This window comes from Petaurus breviceps, unplaced genomic scaffold, assembly GCF_028583685.1.
Source record: "Petaurus breviceps papuanus isolate PSGF00001 unplaced genomic scaffold, PetGlider_PUasm1.0 90808, whole genome shotgun sequence".
Lineage (NCBI taxonomy): Eukaryota > Metazoa > Chordata > Mammalia > Diprotodontia > Petauridae > Petaurus > Petaurus breviceps.
In genome coordinates this window covers 504,173-532,161 of record NW_027187349.1, presented here as the reverse complement: position 1 = coordinate 532,161, position 27,989 = coordinate 504,173, and the positions used below count along the sequence as shown (strand labels likewise).

Here is a 27,989-nt window from a genome sequence, read left to right as displayed (position 1 = left end):
AGCAGACCCTCCCCTCAGTGTGGCCCGCCCGGTCCCTAACCCGCCACTTGTTGGACCCGGAGCCAGAGCCCCTGTAGAACCACCAGATAACCCAAAGACCCTTTCAGCCAGCCCTGGAGCGCCAGTGAGTCTGCGGTGTTGAAGGCGCTTTAGATGTAATCGTATCTCCCGTTCTCCTTGGGCTGTGAGGCTCCCGCCAGCCCTAGGAGGCAGGTGCCGGTGCCTCCTCACTGGGATGGCCGCTGTTGGGGTTTGTGCCCTCCTCTGCAGCAGCCCCAGAGAAATTAAATGTCTTGCCCAAGGTCAAAGCACTGCTGAGAGGCAGAGTCTAGATCTGACTCCCCACCTCGCGCCCTTTCTGTTAAATTTACCTTTTTATTGCTTGTTTCAGAATGAGCTTAATGGGAAACAAAAAACTTTTGGCTTTGCACAACTGCCACCGATCCTAAACAGCTGTAATAGCTTTCCATTTTCTCGTCTGCAGGATAGATGATAAACATTTCTTTTTGAGTTTTTTTTCCCGTAATAAATGAGAGTAGATCATTTTAAAATTTTCTTTGAAACTTTCTTATTTAAACTCTTTCTGAAGTTCCTGATTTTTTTTTTATTTAATCCTTGGCAGGTGGGATTTTTCTTGGTACAGTTGCTGCTGCAGGCATGTTCGCTGGCTTTGTTACAACTTTGTCACTGGCAAAAAAGAAAAGCCCTCAGTGGTTCAATAAGGTTTGTGATCCACTAAGTTTATTTGCGTCTATCTTATTTTAAGTAACATTTTGTTACATGGAATGAGGATGGAGTACGATTTTTATTTTGATGGTGTTTCCCATTGATTTAAAAGGTCTTTGAATATATACATGGAGTCTAAAGTTCTTTTTTTATTGCTAGTTTTAAAGGGAACAAGTATTGAGCATCTACTATCTACTAGACATTTGCCAAATGCTTTGCTTTACAATTATCATCTCATTTGATTTCTAAGTAAAAATACTTAGAAGTGCTTCCTTTGAAAAAAAATGGGGATAAAGGTATATCCTATTTCCAAACAGGATTTCAGTTCTAAATGCAATGTAGAGAGATATTGTTTAGATATTTATAGTTAGGTGTATTTGGAATTGCTTAAAGGAGTAGATCTGAAGATGATTAAGTTAATTACTTGGATGAAGGTCTTGAGCAGAGACCCAGATTTCTATCTTTAGTTGTGTGCTACTCAAATTTTTTATTAATGTCTTTCATGAAGATATAGATATACTCATTAGATTTGCAGATGACATGAAGGGGTAGTTAACACATTGGGTGAGAGACCCAGGATCTAAAGAGCTCTTGGCAATCTAAAATGATGGGCTAAATCTAATAAAAAAAAAATTTAGTAGAGGTAATTGTATCTATTTCTCAAATACAAACTAGGTGAGAAGTGACAGGTTAGCATGTTGTGTGAAAAATGATCAGGGGATTATACTGGATTATCAGCTTAATATGAAATGACAGTATTACAAGGCAGCCAAAAAAAAAAAGCTAAAATGATCTTAAGCTACATTAAGAGACGTATTATGTCCAGAATGAGGGAAGTGATAGGATCACTGCATTCTACCTTGGGCAGACTCTGTTTGAAGTATTTCAGCTCTTGATGCCACATTTTAGAAAGGTAGTGCCAAGATGCAAGGTGATCAGATTAGTAAGGGGATTTGAGATACAGTTAAGAACTGGAGAGAAGAGGTCTGGGATGAGGGGGAAGAGAGAGGACAGAGAGACAACTGTCTTCGAGTATTTGAAAGGTTGTAACATAGAAGAGGGACAGGATTTGCTCTACCTGGCCCTAGAGGACAGAAACAGGAGCAATGGGTGGAAGTCAGTTCTGTGCAAGAATAAAAACATTTCTAGCATAGAACTGTTCAAGACTAAAATTGCCTCTAGAAGTATTGGCTTCTTGATCACCAGAGAGAAGGGGAGGTCTTTTTGTAGGGACTGGATTACTACTTTGTCAAGAATGCTGAAGAGGGAATTTTCAGTAGGAGTTGGACTAGACCAGAAGTGGGGAACAAGAAGCCTTGAGGCCACATATGGCCCTGTAGGTCCTCAGGTGGGGCCTTTTGACTGAGTCCAAGTTTTACAGAACAAATCCTTTTAATAAGGCCTCAGGTTCCCCAAACCTGGACTAGATGGTCTTTCCAGTTGTGTGATTCTTTGCTACCTATCTTGTTTTTAAAAGTTAAAAATGTTTTATGGTGAGTGAGATTCTGTAGATTTGTAAAGCATTAAAAATTCTTAACCCCAATTACTTAGGGGTGGCCAGGTAGCACAGTGAGTAAGAGCACTGGCCCCAGTGTTGGGATGACCTGGGATTGAATCCAGGCTCAGATACTTAGCACCACACCCAGAAATAACTGGCTGTGTAACCTTGAGCAAGTTGCTTAACCCCAATTGCTTTAAAAAAAAAAAAGAAGCAAGACAGTATTTACTAAGCATCTACCACGTGCCATGCACAGAGAGGAAATTATAGCAGCCCCAAGGAATATTTATAGATGTGTATACAAACAGGTAACCTTGGAGGGGAGAGCTGAGCAAGGGCTCATACAGGAGGATGTTCTGAAGCTTCACTGAAGGAAGCCAGAGATTGAGGTGAGGAGTGAGAGCATCCCAGGCATGGGGGCAGCCTAAAGTCATGGAGGCCGGAGATGGGGTGGCTTGGGGCAGTGATATCAAGTAGACTGGAGAGTATGTAGAGGGGAAGAGAAATTGAGAGAGTAGAAGAGAGTCAGTTTGTGAAGAGCCGGACAGAAGAGTTTATAGTTGATCCTAGAGGTAATAGGGAGTCACTGGCATTTGTTGAGTAGAAGGATATGGTCAGACGTGTAGTTTAGAAAAATCACTTTAGTGACTGTGAGGGAGATTTGCCTGGCACTTGACATATGTTATCTAATTTGTTCCTTACAACAACCCTGTGAGGTGGGTGCTATTATTACCCCATTTTACAGATAGGGAACTGAGACTGAGAGGTAAGGTGATTTGTCTAGAGTACAAATAGCAAGTGGTTCAGATTCAGGTGCCCTGATTTCAAGTCCAGCCCTGAATACTGTTACCAGCCCCACAGGTGCTTACTATCTCCTGGATCAAATGAAAACCCTTGTTGAGCATTTAAAGCTCTTTGTAATCTTGGCCCTTCTATCTTTCCAGTCTCCTTATGCTTCACTCTCATCTGTGTACTTTTCACTCAGGCAACAACTATTTTATTGATGTTCCTTGTATACACAACTCCATTTCCTGGCTTTGTGCTTTTTTAGTCCCCTGTGTTGGAATGCTCTCTTTACTCATCTCTCCTGGCTTCCCTGGCTTCCCAGACTCAGCTCCAGTCCTGTAGCCCTCTCATTAATACTACTGGACTTTAATTCTTTTTTTTTTTTTTAAAGCAATCGGGGTTAAGTAACTTGCTCAAGGTTACACGGCCAAGTGTTTCTGGGTGGGTGCTAAGTGTCTGAGCCCGGGATTCAATCTCCAGGTCTTCTCAACACTGGAGCCGGTGCTCTTACTCGCTGTGCTACCTGGCCGCCCCAATACTACTGGACTTTAAAGCTTTTGGTTCATCAGACCTGCCTGTCTTCTAGGGATTCAGTGTTTAAATGATCCAGTCCTAACCTTACTTTTAAAGAATACCTCAGGGGGGCAGCTAGGTGGTGCAATGAAAAGAGCACCTACTCTGGAGGCAGGAGGACCTGAGTTCAAATCCAGCCTCAGACACTTAACATTTACTACCGGTGTGACCTTGGGCAAGTCACTTACCCCCAATTGCCCTGCCTTCCCCTCTCCAAAAAGGCAAAAAAAATTAAAAAAGAATATTTCAGGTACATGGTAGATTTTGTGGGTTGGGCTGGGAATTTAATCATCAATCATTTATGGTAATTCTGTGAGAAAATGTTGTGCGTTCCAGGCAACTGACTTTTAAGCTTTTCAGGCACAATCCATTCATAATTGGGGGTTATTGTGTTTTTTGGGAATGATTCTTAACTCTTTTAGCTTTTATCTTTTCTGGGGATTTTGGAAGACACTGATATAATTTGCTTATAAGGTAACAGAACGAGACTGAAACTGAAGAGACTGAGTTTCCAGTCGTAACTCTGCAACCAGTTAACTTGACTTTGCGAAATAACCTCCCTGTACTCTCATTGACTGATCTCTCAGACAGGTATTATTCTCAACTTGGTGTACTGCTCTAGTCAGTGGATTTAACTGCTCAAAAATAATTTGCTGTAAGGTTATCTAGGGCAGGTAGGTGGTGTATCTTTTGAATTAATGATTAGTATCAGTTTGACCTAATTTAAATGTTTTCTAAAGATGAAATTAATGAGAGTTATTGAACTTTGTTCTAGTTGTCTCATTGACTTTCAGTTAAATCTGAGTAAGTTGCTTAATGGTCCTGTCCTTTAATTTCTATACTTGTATAAAGGATTATTAATTTTTGCCAGCTGCTTCCTCAAAAAAGTTTTGGTAAATATTCAGAAGATGAAATACACACTAATATGGAGACAGGAATATATAATGAGTATAGAGTTATTTACAGGAGAGTAACTCAACTATTTTAACCTTGGAAAATGTAATACAATATCCTCAACATGCTTTGGGTATTCATAAGTAACCTTTCTGTGAAACTGCATGCAAATATTTATTGTCTTAGTAAGGATTTTTGATATTTAATTTAAATTTTAAGATGAGTTCTATGTAATAAAGAAGGAAAATAATTGTAGGGAAAATCAAATTGCTAAATGTCTAAATGAGAAGATTATAATCAGACACAAACATAGGTATATAATATAAATTTATTTACTTTATTTCTTGCTAGCATTTCAAATAACATTTCATTTTGAGAGTGGTGCTCTATTGCCTCCAGGAGCAAATACAAAATGCTCTATTTGGCATCCAAAATCCTTTGTTACCTCCCCCACTTCTACCTTGCCAGTTTTTTTCTTGCCAAATATTTTTATTGATATTCTCTTCAGTTTTATAAATACAACTGTCATTATTCAATTTAAACAGAATATTAATGTTTTGAATGTATTTATACACAAACTGAATTCTGACCCATAGGGAAATAATTTAACTTACATTTCTAAAATCAGAATTGTGCCACTGATGTGTACGCTTCCTCAGATTAATAGCACTTGGTTAACGGTTTCTACTTTTGGAGGGAAATGAGGACAATTAAAGGAACTAAGGCACACATCTCTATGGTATCTATGTAACCATGCTGTAGGACCCACTACGTGGGAAAAGGAAGAGGTGTGTATGTCATTCTTATTATTAAAAGCAATTAAAGAGTTTAAGTATTAAGTTAATTTGAATATATCCTGTATGAAGGAAATTCTTAAAAATTTTAGATCTGAGAATTTTTAAATGTGGGTTTAGCAGATTTTGACTCTTCTAAAACAAGTTAAAATCTCCATTTACACTTTTTACTACAATTCCTTTTTTTCTTTTTTTTTTTGGAGGGGGGAAGGTAGGGCAATTGGGGTTAAGTGACTTGCTCAAGGTCATAGGCTAGTAAGTGTTAAGTGTCTGAGGCCGGATTTGAATTTAGGTCCTCCTGACTCCAGGGCAGGTGCTTCATTCCCTGCACCACCTAGCCACCCCTATAATTCCAAATGACTGAAATACTTTCTTTTTTAAATGTCTTTTTTTTATATATGACCATAGTTTCTCCTAATAGTCCTCTCACACTCCCTTCTAGAGAGCATCCTGTATAACAATTATCTTTTTAAAAGAACATAAATTTGTTATATTTTTTAAAGAAAAAAGGAAAAAAAGTCAGCATAACTGAGCAATATATCAAAAGTCTGAAAATAAATGCCATACTTGGTGGTCTTCACATGTTTGCCAAGGAGCAGGGTGGATGTATCTTCTTATATGTCTTCTTTCAAGCCATTCTTGTTCTTTATAATTTTGCACCATTCACTTTTGAGTGTGTGTGTGTGGTCATTGTATATATATTGTTTTCTTGGCACTGCTTACTTTACTATGCATTACTTAATGTAGATCTTTTACTTGCTTCTCAGTATTTACCACAGTGATCATTTCTAAGAGCACTATATCCATATACCACAGTTTGCTTTGCCATTCCCCAGTCATTTGGCATCTATTTTGTTTCCAGATCTTTGCTGTCACAAAAAAATGTACTATAAATATTTGAGGGGAAATGGAGGCTTTCCTTTTATCAATGGTTTTCTTTGGAGTATAAGCCTAGTAAGAGAATTTCTCAAAGGATGTGGTCATTTTAGCCTCTTTATTTGTATATTTCCAAATTCCTTTCCAAAATAATTGTATCAGTTTACAGCTCCACCAACAAAATGGACCAATGTGCCTATCTTCTTAAAATCCTTCCAACATTAACTGTTGTCATCTTTGCCAATTTACAGGGAGTAGGGTAAATATCAGGGTTATTTTGATTTACATTTCTTTTATTATTAGTGATTTGGAGCATATGGTTCTAGATACTATGCAGTTCTTCTTTTGAGGACTGTCTATTCTTATTCTTTGACCATTTATTGGGAAATAATTTTTGGTCATATATTTATATGAAATATATCTATTAATTGTTTTTATATCTTGGATACCAAACCTTTATCAGAGAAGTTTAATATAACAGTTTTTTTCCCCATTCAACCTAGATACATTAATAATTTCCCATTTTTATCCTACGTGTAGATTAATCCCCAAATGCTTTATGCATTTCTTAGTTACTTGGAATAGAATTTCTCTTACCATTATTGACTATTAGATTTTGTTATTATATAGAAATGCAGTTGATTTTGGTAGAAATGAAGGAAACAAGTATTTATTAAGCACCTGCCAGTGCCTAAAGTGCCAGTCACTGTCATATGCATTTTACAAATGTTTCATTTTATCTTTATAGCAGTCCTGTGAGGTAAGTGCTATTATCCCCAGGAAACTGAGGCTGATAGAGGCTAAGAAACTTGTCCAGGGTCACACAACTAGTGCATATTTTAGGTTGAATTGGACTTGGGTTTTCATGATTCTGGATAACAGTGCTCTATTCACTGTAATACTTATGCCTAATTATATTTTATGGCCTGCAACTTTGCTGAAGCTATTAATTATATCACTTATTTTTGCTGATACTCTGAAGTTTTCTAAGTAATATCATCATATCTTCTGTGAATAGGGATAGTTTTATCTCTTTACCAATGTTTCTACCTTTGAATTGTTTCTTTTGTCTCATTGCTACTAGCTAGCATTTCCAGGAGTACATCAAATAATCATGAGAAATGTGGGCATTCTTACTTTACTCCTGTATTTATTGGGAAAGATTTTAGTGTATTTCCATTGCATGTGATGCTTGATTTTTGTTTTAGATACTTTTGGTGATATTAAAAAAAAAAGTTCCCTCCTTTATTTGTTAGGGTTTTTTTTTTTCCTTTTTGGAGGGCAATTGGGGTTAAGTGACTTGCCCAAAGTCACACAACTAGTAAGTGTGTCAAGTGTCTGAAGAAGGATTTGAACTCAGATCCTCCTGACTCCAGGGCCAGTGCTTTATTCACTGTGCCACCTAGCCGCCTCAGCTTGTTAGGTTTTTAGCACAAGTAAGTGTGGTAAAAGGCTTTTTACACCTATTGAGATAATTGTGGTTTTGAATTATTTTGTTTTTAATATGATTAAATGTGTTGATTGTTTTCCTAATTGTTGAACCATCCTTGCATCCACAGTATAAATCCAACTTGGTCCTAATTAATGATTTCTTGTATAACTCACTGTAGCCTGTTAGACAGGAGTTTATTTCAATTTTCTGTTAGTGTTCTATAGATCACCAACAGATTGACTAGATTCTCTAAATCAGTATTTTTCTTCCTGCTATTGCTATTTCTGAGCAATTTTTCTGAATGATTTCTTGAAGAGTGGTATTCAAGTTTTCATTTTCATGGTGTTATTTTAGAATTTTTTTTCTTTTTTATCAATAGACTTTTCAGATATATGAAGAACTAGATGGAGAATTTTTTTCCTTTTTCTTTGCGTTTCTAGCACTTTGCACACTGCCTGACATAAAGTTAGCGCTTGATAAATACTCATTTATTGCCTAATAGTTTAACAAATGCTGAATTTGTTGTATAAGTTTTAAAAATAATTTTATGCATATATATTGTATGTATATATGTATTCATTTTGTCAACCAAGTAACAGAATTGCTCTGGTCTTCTTAATGATTTTTAAATATCTGTCACCACCCTCTCAACCCCATTTCTTATTTTATTTACTCTATCACCTCTCTTCCAAACGGTAGGAGCTGTATTTCATCATTAGTTTTTTTTGAAGTCATTACATTATGGTTTTTCTTTTTTTCTGGAAGGCCTCTACTCCTTAGAATCTTTTTGCATCTGTTCTTTAAATTCAGTATTTTTGTTTTTAGAGTTTTAGTGTGTATTTTTCATCTTTTTTTTAAAGTTTTATTTCATTTTTCCTTCCAGTTATGTTGCTTTTTTTTTTTAATAATTGAATGCTATCTGTCTTTTCAAAATTCTTTAGTGTCTGAGTAGACTTGCCAGAGCTCTATTTTCATTTAATTTTCTGATTGCTCTTTTGAATCATTCTCTGGGTTGGTAGAATTGGTTCATTGTCTGAGGGAGCCTTATGGAACCAATTGTGGTACCTTCCTCCTTTAGAGATTTTGACTCATTTTCCTTTGTGATGAAGTACTTTTACATTGAAACGATCCTTTTTCTTGTCCTTGGGCAGCTTTTGTCCATCCCTTTTCTATGATATACTTCTCTCCCCCCTCCCCCAACTTAACAGCATTTTTTTTCCCCAATCACATGTAAAGATAGTTTTCAGCATTCACTTTTGTAAGATTTTTAAGTTCCAAATTCTCCCCCACTTTCCTCTCCCCAGATGGCAAGCAATCTGATAGAGGAATACATGTACAATATGATATACTTTCTAAAATTTTTTTTTCTCAGTGCCAGTCCTATGCCTTCTTAAAGCCCAGGGTTGTGTCATTTCTCCAGTCCTTCTAGCTCTTTGTCATCTCACACCAAGTATGGACAAAGTCTCTGTCTCTTAGTAGGTAAGGGTTACCAGTTGGGACATTGCTTTAGGAGTTTCTGAGTGGCCTGTTCTTCACCTTCTCTCTAAACTGATTAATCAGTCACCTGGTTGGACCTCTGGAGACTGGTCATGAAGGGGTGAAGAGAAGGTCCCCTCAGGATACTGCAGAGAGGAGTGCTCCAAAAGCCTACATATTCTTTTTCAACCTCCTCTTCTACTGGCTGGCTGTTTTCTCTTTGCTGTATTTAGGGTTGCTAGGGCTAGCATATGGTCTTTGTGAGAGGGTTTAAATCCAGAGTCCTTTCCTAAATTACAGTAGCCAATTAAGCTAGTTTTAATGCAGACATTATGATAATACATAGGACTACAAAAACAATTTCAAATAAGAAAATTATTAATTCAGTGATGCCAAATATTTGAAAAACAGAGACACCTTTTACCCAACTTACACTACCCCCTTTATGTGAAGCTGAGTGTTTGGGTGTGTGAGAAGAGGTGAGTAGGAGGGCTTAGAGTTTAAGGCTGGTAAATTGGTCTTCAGTGATTGTTTCTCTAAAATTTAACCTTGTGGACCAGACATGATTGCATATACTTGTAATTCTTGCTACCAGGGAAGCTGAGACTGACAGATCACTTGAGCTCAGGAAATATGAGCTGCAGTAGGGATAAAACCCCATCAACTGTCTGTACTAAGTCCAGAAGCAATGTGGTAAAGGGATGGGGGAGGAAGAACCAAACTAGGAGAATTGAGCCCTCTCAGGTTGGCAGTGGAGCAGGGCAGGCCTTCTTTGTAGATTGGGGGATTGATCCCTGGCCAAGTGGGCACTGCACTTCTAGCCTGGACAAGATAGAGAGACCCAGTTAAAAACAACAACCAGTTTCCTTGTGGTAGATTCTTTGAGTTGACCTCTTTCAGCTGGGTGGCTTAGTAGATAGAAAGTTGGACTTGGAGTATGAGTTTAATCTCACCACAGACACCAGCTGTGTGACCCTAGGGAGCTCAACATCACTCAGCTCAGTTTCTTCATCTGTGAAGTGGGGATAATAATGGAACCTACCTCACAAAGTTGTTGTGAGGATTAAATGAGATAACATGTAAAACGCTTCATAGACCTCAAAGTGCTATGTACTTGCTAGCTATTGTTATATTATTTAGTTTAGTGTGTGAAAAGCTATCCTTAGAATAACTTCTCACTTGACCACTTTCCCAGGTGGCATAGTAAATAGAGCACCAGACCTGGGAGTCAGAAAGACCTAAATTTGAGTCCTGGGTCAAATATTTATTAGCTGTGTGACTTTGGACAAGTCACTTCACCTCCCTAAGACTAAAATGTATTCAGTGGCTCTGAAGGTCTCCATTACCTCTAAGTCTGTGATCCTATGATTCTTACTCTTAGATTAATTTTTCTCTTATCTCCATCATTCTTTGTGACTCACATTGTTCTTATTACTCTGTTTTTGTTTCCAGGGAATTACTGCCACAGCTGCTTTACCAGAGAGTGGTTCTTCTCTTGCCTTGCGAGCATTGGGTTGGGGCTCACTTTATGCATGGTGTGGAGTTGGTGTAATCAGTTTTGCAGTCTGGAAAGCTTTAGGAGTCCACAGTGTAAGTACCATCACTGTATCTCTGGCTTAGGTCTTAGCATTCATAGTCACCATACCTGCTGCAGATTTTAGGAACCTTAGCTAATTTTACCCTTTTCTGTCTACACACATTTATACATAGAACCCACTGAATGCTGTAGAACTTGACTAAGTCCTCACTAATGTTCATTGCACATTAAACTTATAAAAGCCAGTGATTTAAATAACTGAATATAATATATAACATGATAAAATAACCCTTTTAAAATTTTAGTTTATTTTACAACAGGAGAATTAGAGGACCTGGGTTCTAGCCTTCTCTCTGGTTCTATGTAATCCTGTGATCTTGGACAAGCTGCTTAACCTCAGTTGGAGGTTAAAGCCTCAGTTTCTTTATCTGTTAAATAAAGTACTATATATCAGGGGTCCTTAACCTTATTTATGTCATGGACCCCTTGACAATCTGGAAAAACCTCTGGACCCTTTCTCAGAATAATGTTTTTGAATAATTGAAGTAAATTCTATAAATTACTATTTAGTAATATATAAAATATATAATTTAGCAATATAAAAATATATAAAATAAAATATATAAAAATATATTTTTATATATCATATATTTTTATATATATAAATTACTGTTAGTGAAAATAAAGATGTAAATTTTTTCCCCTTGAAGTTCATAGATCTCCTCCTAATCTAGAAATTCAAGAACCCCTGGACTTGATGAATTTTCTCATCTCTTTCAGTTATAAAATTCTATGAATCATGTCACTTAGTTTCAGGTTTCACAAGCATACTTTAAAAGAATGTTAAGGCATTTAAAAATCATTGAAAAATCCCACATTACTAATGATCATTAAGACATACAACTTACTTATTTGATAAATCAACCTAAGATGTAAAAAGTTGATTTTTTAAAAAAATAAGTAGGAAGTTACATAGTTATTCCTTCATGAAAAATACTCTTTAATTCTTTTCATTTGAAATTTAGGATTAAAAAAAACTAAAGAATTCTAGATATATCCACAACAGCTTCTCAGTAGTTTTCTCTAAAAGATAATAATATGTGTAAATTTTATATACAGATGGGAATAAAAGTAATGAAATTGTAATATGATTTTCATAATTCTTCTTTTTTTATAAACATTACTGAAAAGAAACATCTCCCCCTAAAAGTTATTATTGCTATATTATTGTTAGAAAATTGCTTAAGTCCTTCCATGACGATATGTTCCTTATTACAGATTCTTTTAATTTAGTGTAAGATGGGGTAAACATTTCCAAGTTGATGGCCTGTCCCCCCAACTATAGTCATTGAAACTGATATTTTTATTTTTTGCTATTGTGTGATTCTGGGTAAGTCACTTAGCCTCTGAAGATCTTAGTTTTTTCATCTGTAAAATGAGTAAGTCAAGTAGCATATTCTTGAGGCCTCCCATAGTCCCCAAATTCAATAATTATGTGAGATTCCTAAATCATCATTCTCCCTCTTTAATCCATCCTTTATAGCACTACTAGAGTAGTCTTTGTTAGACACAGATGTGGTCATGTTACTCTGTGGCTAAAAAATATGTAGTGCCTCACTTGCCCATGGAGTAAAGTTCAGATTCTTGTCCTCGGCATTCAAGACCCTTAACTACTTGATGTCAACCTTATCTTGTGTTTTTTATTATTTTGCCCTCTGTGTACCTCAAATTCCAACTCTTTATGCTGTTCCTCCTGCCTGGAATGTCCTCCTTCTCTTTGTCTGTTGAATTTCTCTTTACCCTGTAAAGTCTAGCTCAGATGCCGTTTCCTCCATGAAGCCTTCCTGGACCTCCTTGGTTGGTAGCAGCTTTCCTCCTTGAACTTTAAATAACCCTTTGTTCACAACTCTAATGCATTTGTCATGTGATAATGTAAGAGATATCAGCTATTAATGTTAGCTGTTTTCTAGACATCAGTTTGTTTATTACTTTCCTCTTCTCTTTCCAAATGAGTAGAAATACATCAGATAATCCATTAACCAAAATAGGTTACCTTAGACTGGTTCCTTTTACAGAACTGCTGAGAAACTGCCTGACCCAGTACATTGCTGGACTGGGAATAAGGGAGGCCTGGAATCAAATTACCCCTGATACCTAGTAGCTGTGTGACCCTGGGCAGGTCCTTAATCTCTCTAACCTTATTTTTTTTATCCCCCACATGAGGACAGTTATATCTGTGGTACTGGGTTATTGTAACCTGTGGTTACAGGGTTGTGAGAATTGCATGACATGGTATGCATCAAACACTTTGCTCCCTTTAAACCGCTTTGTGTGTGTGTGTGTGTGTGTGTGTTGTTAAAGCAGACAGATTTCTGTCTGGGATAACTTAACATCTGAGACTCCCACAATAATGATTTTATAAATACACACAGAGATAGTGTGGTTTAATGGATAGAAAGCTGGACCTGAAGTCAGGAAGGCCTGGATCCAAACCCTGCCTTTCTTCAGTGCTGCTGTATCTATTTGGGCACATCATTAGCCTCCATTGCTCCCGGCAGCTTTGTAAGAATGGAAGATAGAGAACAAGTGCTGATGTGCTTCCTCAGAGAGAGTTCTATGTATCAGTGAAATCCTGGTCCACTCAAGAAGTATACATGCACAGTTATTTGTTCAGGCCCTTCCTCCTTTAACTGTCATCCTTCCCAGGCTCTAACTTTGTCTTCCTGTCTCTTTGACCTTTTCATCTGTCTCCTTCCCCTCTTTATACTTCGTTTTCTTCCTCTCAGTTTGCTTTTTCACCTCTTACATGCCCTGTGCTCATTTTCTTTCTTCTCTATGCTGAACGACCCTTCCTGGCTGTTGTTCTTTTTCTATCCCATGATTTCCAACCCCTGAACTCAGGTCCTTTCTGTCTTTACTTCCCTTATACTGTGTTCACTTTGCTTAACACTTCCATCTATGTCTGTGTCTCTTTCTGTCTATTTATCAACTTCTGTGGTCACTCTCTGGCCTCTACTGATCTTCATCTTTTATCTCTTCTTCATTCTGCTTGTCATATTCCTTCCTTCTTTTTGTTCTGTCCTGAGTGGTTCACTGAGAGCCTAGCTCTTTGAGGTGTTGCTATAGATTTGATTGACCAAATTCCTCATTTGGGCATGCTCATGAGTAGTACAGTAGGTACGTTCCTAGATATATCAAACTAAGGTATTAGAGAGAGAGATACAGTTCCTGACTTTCAGAAATGTAAGACAGTTATTATGATCCTACCTAAGCAGCCCCCTCACTTTTTGATTAGAATATTTCTTTGATCACAAAGAGTGACAGTATTCTTGAAAATGTGGTAGCTAACATGCTGTCTTAATGCCTTATGAGCACAAGCTTCCAGGCAGAATCTTTCACACTATCCTTGTCTTATGTGTGGAGCAATAGAAATGCACCTGCAGCTCCATTTCTACTGTCCTGATGAGTCGTGGCCAAATCAAAACCTGTCTTGGCCAAAAATAGCAGCAGAGCCCCTGGAACTCAGAGTTCCATGGACAGAAGTACTTCCAGGCCCATAAAATAACTGGGATTAGGCCCAAAGTTAATAAAGGAATTAATAAGCGTCTGACTTTGTTTTGTTGTGTTTTCACAAGAGAATAATTTATTTGTGTGTAGTCAGTTCTAGTGAACTCTTGTCAGTAGATAGATTTCATAAAAGCATTTTAAGCTTTAATTTAAAATTGTCATTCTTTTATTTTTTGCTTTATGTGTAAACAGATTCATAATGGTAGTGGTTTGCCAAAATAGTTGTTTGTTAGTTATGCATTTGAGATTTTCTTTGCTCAGCAGTTTTATTATATAGGACAAATCATTCTGAAGGTCGTAATAGCTCCTAATTTTGTCCTGCTACCTCCTCAGTTTCACACTTGAGTATAAAATGAATCTATGTGAATAGTCTGAGAACTTGCATTAGAAAGTAAGAAATACCTAGAAACACCAGTTTTTTGAAAAAAAAGATTATTCAAAAGTGATTTGAAGGCTAATTCATGTCAAACTAGAATGACTAATAAAATAGATTTTAATATCTCCTGCAGTCACATTGGCAGTATCAGGAACATCTGTTTTAAAACCATCAAATCTTTTATCTACATAGACTTTTAGAGGTGGAAGGGACCGTGGTTAATCTGAGCAAATCTATCACCTTATTTGGCAGGAGTTCTTATCTTTAAGTCTACAAACTTGTTTTTAAAATATTGTAATAACTATTTCAATATATTTGGTTTCTCTTATAATACTGGTTTTTTTTTGTTTTTTGCATTTAAAAACACTTATGAGAAGGGTCCTCCCCAGAACCCTAAAGGGGATTTATGATAGGAAAAAAAAAAAGGTTAAGAACCCCTGATGTATAGGAATCCTTGACACATGGTCACCCAGCATTTGTCTGAATACTTCCCAGTAATGAGGAACTTCATCCCTCATAAGGCAGCTTTAATACATTTTTGGATAACTAATTGTTAGAAAGATCTTCATTTTATAGAACTAAAATTTGTCTTGCAACATCTACTCATTGGTTCTAGTTCTTTCCCTTGGGACTACCTAGAAAAAAGTATATTCTCTCTTCTTGTATCCTTTTTGGTACATTAACATGTACAAGTTCTCGCACTTGCAGGGTGTGAGCTCCCTGAGGGTAGAACTATTTGATTTTTTGTCTTTGTATCTCTAATGCTTTGTAAGAATGCCTGGAACATAGTCAAGACTCATATATGCCTGTTGATTAATTTAATCACCCTGTACGTGGGTAGGTACCTTCTATAAAACATAAGCTATTGCTAAAAATATGTTAGCTCACTTCTCACTATTTTTCCACTTTCTATTCAAGCTCTATACTCCTGTCTTTCCTCTCTCCACTCCTACTCACATTATATCTTCTCTCAAGAAGTCAAGCAATGTGAGGCAGCCAGGTGGTGCAGTGAGTGAGTAAGAGTGCTGGCCCCAGCATCGGGAGACCCGGGATCAGTTCTGGCCTCAGATACTTGGCACCCACACAAAATAACTGGCTGTGTAACCTTGAGCAAGTTACTTAACCCCAATTGCTTAAAAAAAAAAAGTCAAGCAATGCAGTGCAGTGTTTTAAAAACACGAATGGTGTCCACGTTAAATTCTGTGCATTTAACACATTTTTGTCAGCAAGTACTTACCCATTCATTTCCAGTAACAGTAATGTCAATAGTAGTCTTACCCCATTAAGGCAATGAATTGAGAATTTTTTTTTTAGTAGCAGGATGATGGCGTTTTTTCACCATTGCTTTTTGGCATTATGGTTCAGTGCCTAAAATTTAATTCAGAGCAACACCACTGTATAGCTGTAATTCATAATGAAATAAGCATCAGATATCATAACAAACATCCTTTAGTTTTTGTTTTCTTTTTAAAAAATTGATTTGTTCTCACTGTCTTCCTTCACTCCCTCATTGAGCAAATAATTTTTTTTAAACCCTTGAGAAATAAAATCCTAAATACATACCTGTATTCTTGAGTTGACCATGTCCAAACATGTATCTCTCTCTGCATTTTATATTCATCACATCTCTAATAGGAGGTGAAGGGTGTTTTTCACCTTTTTTCTTTTGGACCTGTGATTTATCAGGTTGATAAGAGTTTTAAAGTTTTTCTGTAAAATGTTACTGCATAAATTACTCTCCTAGTTCTCACTTCTCTGTGCATCATTTCATAAAAGTCTTTTCAGTTTCCTTTGAAATTGTCCATTTCATCATTTCTTATGACACAGTAATATTCCATTACATTCACAAACCACGATTTCTTTTGCCATTAGCATTTGTTTAACCATCATTCCTCAAAAGGATATTCCCTTAGTTTGCAAAATTTTGTATATCATGAAAAGAGTTGCTGTTAAGTATTTTTGTACATAGAGAGCCTTTGATTTCTTTGGGGATATAAACTTAGTAGTGGGATAGCTGGGACACAGAGGATGTTTAGCTTGCTAACTTTCTGGGCATAGTTCCAAATTGCTTTGCAGAATGGCTAGACCAATTCCCAGGCCCACCATAGCTAGCCCCTTCAACATTTTCATTTTCATCCTTTGTCATCTTTGGCAGTCTAATGGGTGTTAGGTGTGGTCTAGGTTTTTAACTTCCTCCTGAGATCTTTTTTAGTTTTAGTCCTTTTTTCTTATATTCCTCTTATGTTCACTTTCTGACTCCTTCCTTTTTGAAGGTATTCCTCCTAGGCCTAGACCTCAAAGCTGGCTCAGCCCTCATTCATGTTGGGGAGTTCATTTTCTACCAGCCTCAGTTTCTGCCCTAAGAACCTTCGGGGGGGCCAGAAATGGTCCCAACTGGATGCTGATTCCCTTTTGAGTCTAGTATAGCTCCACCCTCATGCAGGCTGGTACCTTGTCTAAGTGTCTTCTTTCTTTTGCTCTCTGGCTGAGCTCTGCATCCTCTGGTAGAGCAAACTTCTCCTTTCCTATATTAACCAGAGTTGAGATCTTGTTACTTCAGCATGGTGGGGTGAGGGCATGGGCAGGCTGTGCTAACAGAGACCAAGTAGCAGCAGGGAAACTTCTGAGCAGATCAAAGAACACAAGCCAGAAGATTGGGTTTTGTAGCCTGCCAGAGCATGGGGGCTTGTGATGGGATTTGCTGAGTGAGCAAGTAATGGATTAACTTTCTCAGCTGTCATAAGATTGTTACTTTGTTAGGTTTCTTAATGTCTTGGCCTGTGGAGACAGCTGTAATTGCTTTTCCTCCAGCACATGCTTCCCTTTTTGGAGGAGTGTTTGGGAGACAGTGAGCCATGTAGAAAAGGTCTAGTCCTCTATCATTTGGTCATATAACCTACATAATACTTTGCCTTTGGATCTGTCATCTCATTTATATGGGCATTCCATCTCATAGGGCATCCATGCTCTCTCTTCCCATGCAACTATTGTCCATATTTTCCAACTCCTCTACAGCGGAGCCATCCAGAGTTCTAGGGCTGCTCTCTGGATCTCCTGACATTGTGCATGAGTGCAGTGGACCGTTTATGCAGTCTGTTGTTTAGGTCTTGTTCTTGATCCATGTCACCACTTTATTTTCTAGCCTTAAATTTCTCTAATGACACTCTCCCTCCTCATCATTGTTGCCTCCTGACTTCACTAGCTTTTTTCAAGTTGCACTTTTATGTTGCTTTTCTTGGTAATTCTTTACTAGTAATCACACAGTGAGAGAATTTAAACTCCAGTTTTCTCTCCACACAGATGCATGGAAATCAATGGGCTTCAAGTTTCTACCTTTTGCTTATGAGGGTGTTTATATATATACACACACACACATACACATATACATGATAATGATGATATTAGAAAAAGGGAGAGATATATTTGTCTATGATCAAACCATCAACACTACCACTAGAAAAAAAATCAGTCCCTGTGAATAAGGAAAACATGTTTAACATACAAACACTAGCATATAGTTAGAAATGGGACAGGTCTATGTATACAAGGCAATATATACGAGGCACTCTGGAGAGTAATTTGCACAGTAAACCTAATTATATTACTGTGTGAAATTGCTGACTTTAGGTTGTAATGTAGATCTAGCTCAAGCAAAAGTGCCATCTGATGAGAGCTCTTAATAAAAAAAAATGCTTACTTTCACTATCTTAAACCACAGCTACATCTGCTGGTCAGAAAAGGAAGTAAGCACAGTTCTTCAAGTCCTTTAAGATTGTTCTTTTTCTGTTTTGGCTTTGCTTTCTAATTTTTCTTAACCTTTATAGATTTTTTTTTTCAGTGGATTACAGATATTTCCCTTTCTATTTTTCAGTCATTTATTTTGATAAGAGCTTACTGAATGGAAGAGCTAGTGGAAAGTATAAATCCGATCCCATGTTTTCATTTGCATTTTCTTAAGAACTCCTTTAGGGGCGGCCAGGTAGCACAGCGAGTAAGAGCACCGGCTCCAGTGTTGAGAAGACCTGGAGATCGAATCCCGGGCTCAGACACTTAGCACCCACCCAGAAACACCTGGCTGTGTAACCTTGAGCAAGTTACTTAACCCCAATTGCTTAGGGGTGGCCAGGTGGCTCAGCGAGTAAGAGCACTGGCTCCAGTGTCGGGATGACCTGGATCAAGTCTGGGCTCAGATACTCAGCACCACATCCAGAAATAACTGGCCGTGTAACCTTGAGCAAGTTGCTTAACCCCAATTGCTTTTTTAAAAAAAAGAACTCCTTTAAACAATTAGTTTGCAGTCAGTAAGCATTTAGTGAGGACCTACTATGTGCCACGTAAAGTGCTAGGCACTTGGGATACAAAAAAGGCATAGCCAAGGAACTTGTGCAAACACATTGTGGACAGGATAAATAAGAAATAATCAGCAGAGGGAAGGCACTAGAAATAAGAGAGGTTTTGGGAAAGGCTTGCTTGAGAAGATGGGATTTTACTTGCAACTTGAAAAAATCTAGTGAAGTCAAGAGTCAGTGATGAAGAGGGAGAGTGTTCCTAGCAAGTGTGGTGGGAGGGGGAGGGAACAGTCAGAAAAAATGCCTGGAGCCAAGAGGTGGATTGTTTTGTTCCTGGAACAGCCTGGAGGCCAGTGTCACTGGACTGAAGAATATGTGTTGGGAAGTAAGGTATAAGAAGACTGAAAGATTGGAGGGTTCGGGGCAAAGTTATAAAGGGCTTTCCACACCAAAAGGATTTTGTTTTTGATTCTGGAGGTGATGAGAAGCCAGTGGAGTTTACTGAGAAGGGACGTTAGATCTGGGCTTTAGGAAAATCACTTTGGCAGCTGAATGGAGGATAAGGTGGAGTAGGGAGGGACTTGTGTCAAGCTGACCTACCAACAGTCTATTGCTGTAGGCTAGGCAGGTGGTGATGAGATCCTTTATCAGGGTGGTGCCAGTATCAGAGGAGAGAAGGGAAGTATTTGAGAGATTTATCAGAGGTGAAATTGAAAGGACTTGGCAACAAATTTGGTATGGGAGTGAGAGACAGTAAGGAGATGAATATGAAGCCTAGGTTTTGAGCATGGGGAGTGGGAGAATGTGATGGTGCCTTTGAAAGTAATATGGAAGGGGCGGCCAGGTAGCACAGCGAGTAAGAGCACCGGCTCCAGTGTTGAGAAGACCTGGAGATCGAATCCCGGGCTCAGACACTTAGCACCCACCCAGAAACACCTGGCCGTGTAACCTTGAGCAAGTTACTTAACCCCGATTGCTTAAAAAAAAAAAAAGAAAGAAAGTAATATGGAAGTTTGGAAGTACAGAGGCTTAGGGGGAAAGAAATTGAGTTCTGTTTTGGACATATCAAGTTTAAGATGTCTGATGAACATGCAGCTCAAGTACAAGTAGTTAGTACAAATTAATTACCTTATCTTTATAGATGAGGAAACTGAGACTCAGAGGGGTGGAACATGTTCAAATTCTTTTTTTTCTGAGGGCAATTGGGGTTAAGTGACTTGCCCAAAGTCACACAGCTAGTAAGTGTGTTAAATGTCTGAGGCGGGATTTGAACTCAGGTCCTCCTAACTTCAGGGCTGGTGCTCTATTCACTGTGCCACCTAGCTGCCCCATGAACATGTTCAAATTTACACAGTTAGTTAGGGGTAGAGTTGAAACCCAAACCAAGACTTAAACCCTAAACCAGGGTGGGGCACCTGCAGCCTTGAGAGCCACACATGGCCTTCTAGGTCCTTGGATGTAACCTTTTGTGTGAGTCCAGCTTTAAAGAACAACTCCTTTTATTAAGAAATGTGAAGTTTGGATTCAACCAAAAGGGCTGCACTTGAGGACTTAGAGGGCCATATGTGGCCTCAAGACTTCAGGGTCTCCCCACCCCTGCCCTAAACCTAAGTCCTTTTTGTCTTTACTACATTCCTGAATGCAAGAATGCATTTTCATTGTAACTATTTTTTTTAAAATAATTAATCAATATATTTCATTTTAAAAAACTTTAAAATGGGCTGAAGTGAAATCCACAGCTTTTACTTAATAATGTTATATAGCTGCAATTTCCAGTTGACTCTTTTGTCATCAAGGTGTTAGAGTAGATACAGCTCCCTGAAGGCATAGACTGTGATTTGTAGCTTCATAATTTTCAACTGTACCTAGAACTTTGGTATAACTGTTTTCCTTTCATGCAAACTTTAATACATCATCCCACAGTTAGGGACATTTGAAAATATTTCTGGAGTAGTTTGTGTTTGTTTATTCAGCTTTCTGGAATAGCTGAGTAGGGTGGATTCTTCTGTTAATTTTAAGGAAGCAAATTACCAATGCAATTATTATGATGTTGAAATGAAACATTCTTTTGGACCTAGTCTGACATTACAATCTGTTTCTCAGATTAATGCCCCCTACAAAAATGTAAGTTCATATCATTTTAACTGCCAGCATTTATTGAGAATATGATTAGAAATTATAAAGACAAAATTCATGCCCTCTGGAAGAACTGTAATTTATAAAACCTAGATGATTAAAAGAGAATGTGAAATAAAGAATTGGGATGATTTCATAGTACATTTCAACCTATTTTAAGATTTAAAAATTATTATGAAATACCAGAATATTATCTCTGACATTAAGAAAAAATATTTTAGAAGTAATGTTTTCTTCCCATTCTGTGATTTATACTTAACCTGCTTGCTTTATGGGCCCACTTGAATTCATTTGTTTTTGTTGTTTTTGAAACAAAACATTGTTGGAACCTTTTAAAACATAAAAATAGTTTTACATAAAAAGTTTTAGTGACTTTGTGAAACATGATTTATAAAGTAATGATATTGATTTTTTATGTGGCTAGTTGATTCAATCTCATGTTAAAGTCTTACCTTGTAAGAGAGGTAGTGTGGCATAGCAAAGAGAAAACTGACCTCAGAGTTATGAAGACCTGCCAGTGTGACCTTGAGCAAGTCTCTTAACATGTCAGTAATCCAGGCAATGCTCTAAAACTATAAATTGTAGCAAAGATGTTGACCTGCATCCATAAGGGGCAGTTTCTTCCTCTGGGAGTTTTCCCTTATCAGTGAAGTCACAGATCCAATCCCCATCCTCCTTTACTGTGGATAACTTATAACATCATTTACTTTACCATGGCATTGTTGCTTCATTAAACTCTGAGATGTCACAGAAGAAAACCAGGACTAACAATCTTTTTTTTTTCCTTTTTGGAGGGGGGAAGGCAGGGCAGTTGGGGTTAAATGACTTGACCAAGGTCACACGGCTGGGAAGTGTTAAGTGTCTGAGGCCGCATTTGAACTCAGGTCCTCCTGACTCCAGGGCCAGTGCTCTATTCACTGTACCACCTAGCCACCCCCAATCTTTTTCTTTTTTAAAAAATATACATATATACACATACACACATATGCATATGTATATATATATATATGTATATATACTTGTATATTTAGGGTTAGGGATTGCATGTAACTATTTTACCATGATCTATAATTTTAAAAAGTCTGGGAACTTTCAGGATATGATCACTTAGCCATATAATACAGAAACTCCATTTTTTTCAAATCACTCAACTAACCAAACTTGTAGGGGGGTTAATCAACAAACCTGAGTGGCACACAATGAAACAGTTGTAACAATAATTGTTACTGGAATATTTGTGTCAGCCTATAGTAAATGTGTTTCACAGTAGTAAATCATACATAGAAAGCCAATTTAAACTTAAAAGGTTGCTTGCATGATGTGACATTTTCCCATCTTTTTATTTTGTGTTGGCAAAACCAACTCTCAGAAGACAGTTTATTTTTTTTTTAAGCTCTGTGCCTAGAAGGTAATTTGTCACCTAGGTGAGCAGTGGTGCTTGAGTTGTGGTCATATGATCTAAATGGCCATGTAAAACAAAAACATGGATAACTAAAACAATATTATAGAATGCTTTTACAAATCAGAGTTGTTCTTTCCTATTAAAAACTTACTAAAATATTATTGTTTGTTAATTACTATTAGCATATTATTTTTAATTGATAAGGTTTAAAATAAAATTTAAAGAAGTATAGAAACCTAAGAACAATCAAGCAGTCTCTTCCTGATGATCCAGTAATTTAGACTATTCTGATTTTCCCTTCTGGAATTCAGTAAAATCAAACAGATAGAAAAACAGTGTTCACCTTGTCTTGAAGTCTGTCTTAAAGTCAGAAGCACATAGAGTTTTCGGTTTTGAAACTTGGGAGCATCAAGGAGTTTGAAATCTTTAATATTAAAAGTTTTTCTCTCTTTAATTTCATTCTTATTGTTATGATCAGCCTTCTTTATCTTCCCCACTCCCTTTCTACCTCTTTATGTGAGGGGAAAATTGACTTTCTGCTTCAAGTTGCCAAAATCTAAAGAGAGTCATTTTGACTAACTGTACATATATGTACCTTATTAATCCCTTGTTATATGCAGTCCTTTTATGATTAAAAGGGACGTGATTTTGCATTTTTGACTTCTTCAGTGGGGACTTGCCCTTAAAAGTCCAGATGATAATAGGGCTAATTTTTAACAATCAGGCATTTATTAAGTGTTTATAATATCCAATGATCACTGTACTAAGAACCAGGGGTTATACAAGTATTAAATAATATCTGGTCCTTTTCATCATGGAGTTCATGATCTAGTAGAAAGAATACAGTACACAGACTGCAAAATCATACATGATAAATGCATGAAAAAGGGATGTCAGTAGATCTGTGAATGTGGATATTCTGTCTTTATGAAGCCAATAACCCATCAATGTTGGCCTATCTTGGGCAACTTTTCCTCATGTCCTCCCATAAACCTACCACTCAGTGTGCTGGGGGCCTCCCTCTAAACTCCTGTTATTGATATGATATAATATGATATGATGGAGCATATAAGCTATCAATAATACCTTGTTCATTTTACAGGATCAGCATGTGTCTTTTTTTCTTTGATAACATCCTTTATGGTACATTTCCTGTACTATTCTACGTGTGTTTCAGCATGCTCATCCCCTCCATGTGCTTCTAAAGGTGGCCTTTGTTTCAGGAAGGATCTTAGAGTTATTAAAAACCTCACCCAATTTTCCCAAAGAATATCAAGGCTATTCTCTTCCTCCTTTTTAGTTTTGGGGCTAACTATGAGTTGTTCTTCTAACTGTCAGGATAACAAGACATTCTTCAACAGTTTTGTTTTTCCTTTTTGAATCTAGCAAATAGTTCAGTTCTACACTCTCCTCTGCTCTTGAATCCCTTTCACCTAAAGCTCATGCTTTACCAGACCCCAATCCTGGCCTACTCCCACCACTCATCTACTCTGCTCCTACTCACATGCTTCTGAATAGAGCTAGGGCAAATCATGCAGCCAAACCATTTGGTCTGTGATGATCACGGAATCATTACCTCTTATCTGAACTATTACATAGTCTCCTAATTGGTCTCCCTGCCCCAGTCCATCTTTTTTTTTACAGCTTCCAAAGCAATTCCCTTGTAATGCCATGCACAGAAGCTTTCCAGAAGAATGCTACTGTGAGCAGCTTTTAAGTTTCTAATTACTCAGTATAGTGAACACTCTATTTTATTCCATAACAAATCAAAGCAAAATATCCACAGGAAATCAAGGTACAGCATTCACAGTATTACAACTTATCACAGAAAATCACAATATAATATTCACAGCATAGTCTCAAAGTAAAATAGTCACTCTTAAGTTAACTCAATCAGTCATTTATCAGTAGTCTCAAAGTACAATAATCAAAGTCTTGCTCTTGGGGGAAAGTCTTGATTAACTGGTCAGTCACTTATCAGTAACAATATCTCAAAGTACTCAAAGTATAATCATTCACTTCTTCAGAAAAGTCTTACTAAGTATCATACACAAAACCCCTCCACCCCTTAGGTCACTAGTAAACTATAATTCCATAAATACTCAGTACCCAAGGAGATGTCTTTTCATCTTGACTTGGGGCCTGTTCTCAGATTCCCTGGATCCCCTTCTATGGTCCCAGATTCTACCTGGATTCACCAGACTATCACCTGGGTTCAATGGCAGACAGCTCTAGTTGCTTGACCAGCTCTCTGGGCAGGTCCTGCTCCACACTGAAGTTCACAGGGTCTGATCCATGTCAGCTCCTTCACCATTGCTGCTCCAGGGAATGCAAGGCTCAACCAAGCCACAAACAAACAAAGTCTCAGCATCCTAGTCATGCTTCTGTCACGTGGGCTCCTGGCTCCTGGGATCCTGTTCAGAAGAAGCTCCACCACCACAGGTTTTCAGGACTCAGTTCTCCATTCTTCTGTAGCTGTTCTGCCACCAGATCTCGGTCTCAAGGAAATTCTGACTGTGCCTCTCTGGAGCTTTTCTTATATACGCCCGCCCGTATTACCTACTTCCTTCAGCCAATTTCCTGTTATATCAGTTAACAGGAGACAGGAATTTATACCTCTGTTCCCTCAATCAGAGGCTTGATCAGTTACTAAGTGTTAAGTACCTGCTACTTTTGCCAACACAAAGGGATCTTCAAATTCAAATTACATTACCATTATGTCCCTTAAAGTACAAATCTGACCATATCTCCCCCCCCTCCTCCTTACTTAGTAAACTCCAGTGACTTCCTATTACCTCTAGTTTCAAACGTAACACTCTCAGTTTTGCATTTAAAGCTCTTCACAGTCTGACTCCAACTTGCCTTTCCAAACTTATACATTAATCTCCTGCTCACACTTTGTGTCCAGCACAACTGTCCTTTTGTTCCCCACACATGACACTCCTTATCTACTGTCGAATGCCTTAATGCTGGCTGTCCTTCATGCCTTAAATATGCTGCTTTCTCATCTCTGCCCCTTAGAATCCATGGTTTCCTTCGAAACTCAACTTAGGTGCCATTTTCTATATGGAATCTTTGTGTATCCCCCAGTTACGGGTACTTCCTTTCCCCTCCCCAAATTACTTTGTGTAATGAAGGTGTTAAGGAATTTTCCAAACCCAGACTAGATGTGAAGAAATTAATAAATCAACCTGAGAAGATTATAGAGACTTAGCTACTGTAAATGACCATTTCTTTACTCTTTTAAGAAGTATAAAGCTTTTTGTTTTTTAATTTTTTTTTTTTTGCTTTTTGGAGGGCAGTTGGGGTTAGGTTAAGTGACTTGCCCAAGGTCACACAGCTAGTAAGTGTTAAGTGTCTGAGGCTAGATTTGAACTCAGGTCCTCCTGATTCCAAGGCCAGTGCTCTATTCACTGCACCACCTAGCCACCCCAAGTATAAAGTTCTTTAATCAATTTAAAGTGGATTATTCAGCCTTGACCCTCAGATGGAGGCAACTGAGAACAGATTGGAAACACCTGGTATTTGGCATAAAGAATCAGACATGTGGGGCAGCTAGGTAGCGCAATGAATATAGCACCGACCCTGGAGTCAGGAGGACCTGAGTTCAAATTCGGCCTCAAACATTTAACACTTACTAGCTGTGTGACCTTGGGCAAGTCACTTAACCCCAACTTCTCTGTCCTCCCCCTCCAAAAAGCAAAAAATAAAAAAGATCAGACATGCTCCTTGGGCTTATATCAAAAAGCAAGCTACCCATCTCTGAGGAGAATTGTCTGTGGCAGTCAAGAAGGAAGTCTGTGCAGGGCTGAAGGGTGTGAGTTGGTGAGAGAAGTAAAGAATCTGGTGCCTGGGGCTTAGGATCCTGCTCAGGCCTCCTAGGATTCTGTTGGTACTAGCTTTACTAAGAGTAGTTTGTGGGGTGGCTAGGTGGCGCAGTGAATAGAGCACTGGCCCTGGAGTCAGGAGGATCTGAGTTCAAATGTGGCCTCAGACACTTGTCACAATTACTAGCCGTGTGACTTTGGGCAAGTCACTTAACCCCAACTGCCCTCCAAAAAAACTTAATAATTGGTTTGTAAGCTTAGTACACAACTCGAGAAAATAGTGATGGTCATCAAGCTGTAAAGAAGCATCATGAGAGACTGAGACGCAGGATGGCAGGAGCCCTGCAGGGGTGTGCATTGTCTTGGCCTTGTGTATTCCCACTGTGCATCTGTCTACTGGTGAGCCACTTTCCCCACTAACAGTGTGTATTTGTGAGAGAATCTAGAGGTTTTGTTGTTACTGTTCCTACAATGCCATTTCCCAGGGTTGTTGTGTGGATCAAATAAGATGTTTATAAAACACTTGGCAGTGTCTGACACATAGTAGGCTCTTTTTAAAAAAAAAATTAAAGCAATCGGGGTTAAGTGACTTGCTCAAGGTTACACAGCCAGGTGTTTCTGGGTGGGTGCTAAGTGTCTGAGCCCGGATTCGATCCCCAGGTCATCCCGACACTGGAGCCAGTGCTCTTAATTGCTGTGCTACCTGGCCACCTCAACATAGTAGGCTCTTAATAAATGTTTATTTCCTTCTTCCCCTACTCCTGAACTCCCTAGCTCATTTCCCAGCCCCCTTTTTAATTTCCTCTTGATCTTTGGCATTCTGCAAATTTTCCCCAGATAATTCTTCCTTGACATTTTACCAAATTTCTTTACCAAAATCACCAAATTTCATTACCAAAATTCTGATGTCTACCAGTTGGTTGCCTTGATCCTGTAGAAGATCATTTTCCACTTACTATACAGTAGAAAGTTGAAATTTTAAGATTAACACTGAGAGCCTATTGAGAAGCCTTGATTGTAACTTCTTCTGGAGAGGGAATCTCAAAAACAATTGCTGCATTTCTTCTCTGCTTCCTAAAACACTGTACTCTCAAAGCATTCCCAACCAGTTTCTCCCCCCAGGGTGCATGCTTGAATTTCATAATCTGATTACTACATGTCACAGTGCCCTATCTAGTTCCCCCTTGTTTTGACTCTTGATAACCCTTAGTAGAAATCAGTGAATATAGAATCACAGTAATCTTTGAAAGACTTCCATCAGAGGAAAGCTCCATCCATTATAAGAGCTCTTGGATATTCAGTAAATTTAAGGCTTATAGAATGTGTTTCTGAAATAACTTTTTAACTATTTGAAATTAATGTTATGGATCAGTTATTTTAAATTAAAAACTGATAAGAACACATCTCTATATTCCTTATTTCAAATTCTATTGGAAATATAATGGGTATTGTATGTTGGTGAGGAACTCTACTTGATATAAATGTGAAGAAGCAATTTAGTGAGGCAGAATTACAAGCAATAGTTTTAAAAGAAGTAATGATTGATGCAATTGTTTTCATCTCCATGAAAAATTAAATGATTTTGGCAACATTTCTAAGTGCCTTTTTGCTTTTTTTTTTTTTTAAATCACTAGCTTTCTTTTAAAAGTGGAACTGAGCCCCAAGCATTTTTGGATCCAAAACATACAGCAATTAATAGAAAAGATAAACTCAGTCATAAAAGCTTTTAAAACCTCATACTTGGCATAAATCGAGTTTAATCACCCTAAGAATGCTTGTTATCCTACCATAAGAAAGAGA

The 27,989-nt window shown here is 37.9% G+C and overlaps 1 protein-coding gene across 1 annotated transcript in view; it reads left to right on the top strand.

The window, feature by feature from the left end:
- Positions 1–27,989, top strand: part of TMEM242 (transmembrane protein 242) — a 47,979-nt gene that overhangs the window by 517 nt on the left and 19,473 nt on the right. The window contains exons 2-3 of the mRNA XM_069070298.1: positions 623–723; positions 10,508–10,645. Of these exons, the coding sequence (XP_068926399.1) occupies positions 623–723; positions 10,508–10,645 (239 nt within the window). The remainder of the gene's footprint in view (positions 1–622; positions 724–10,507; positions 10,646–27,989) is intronic.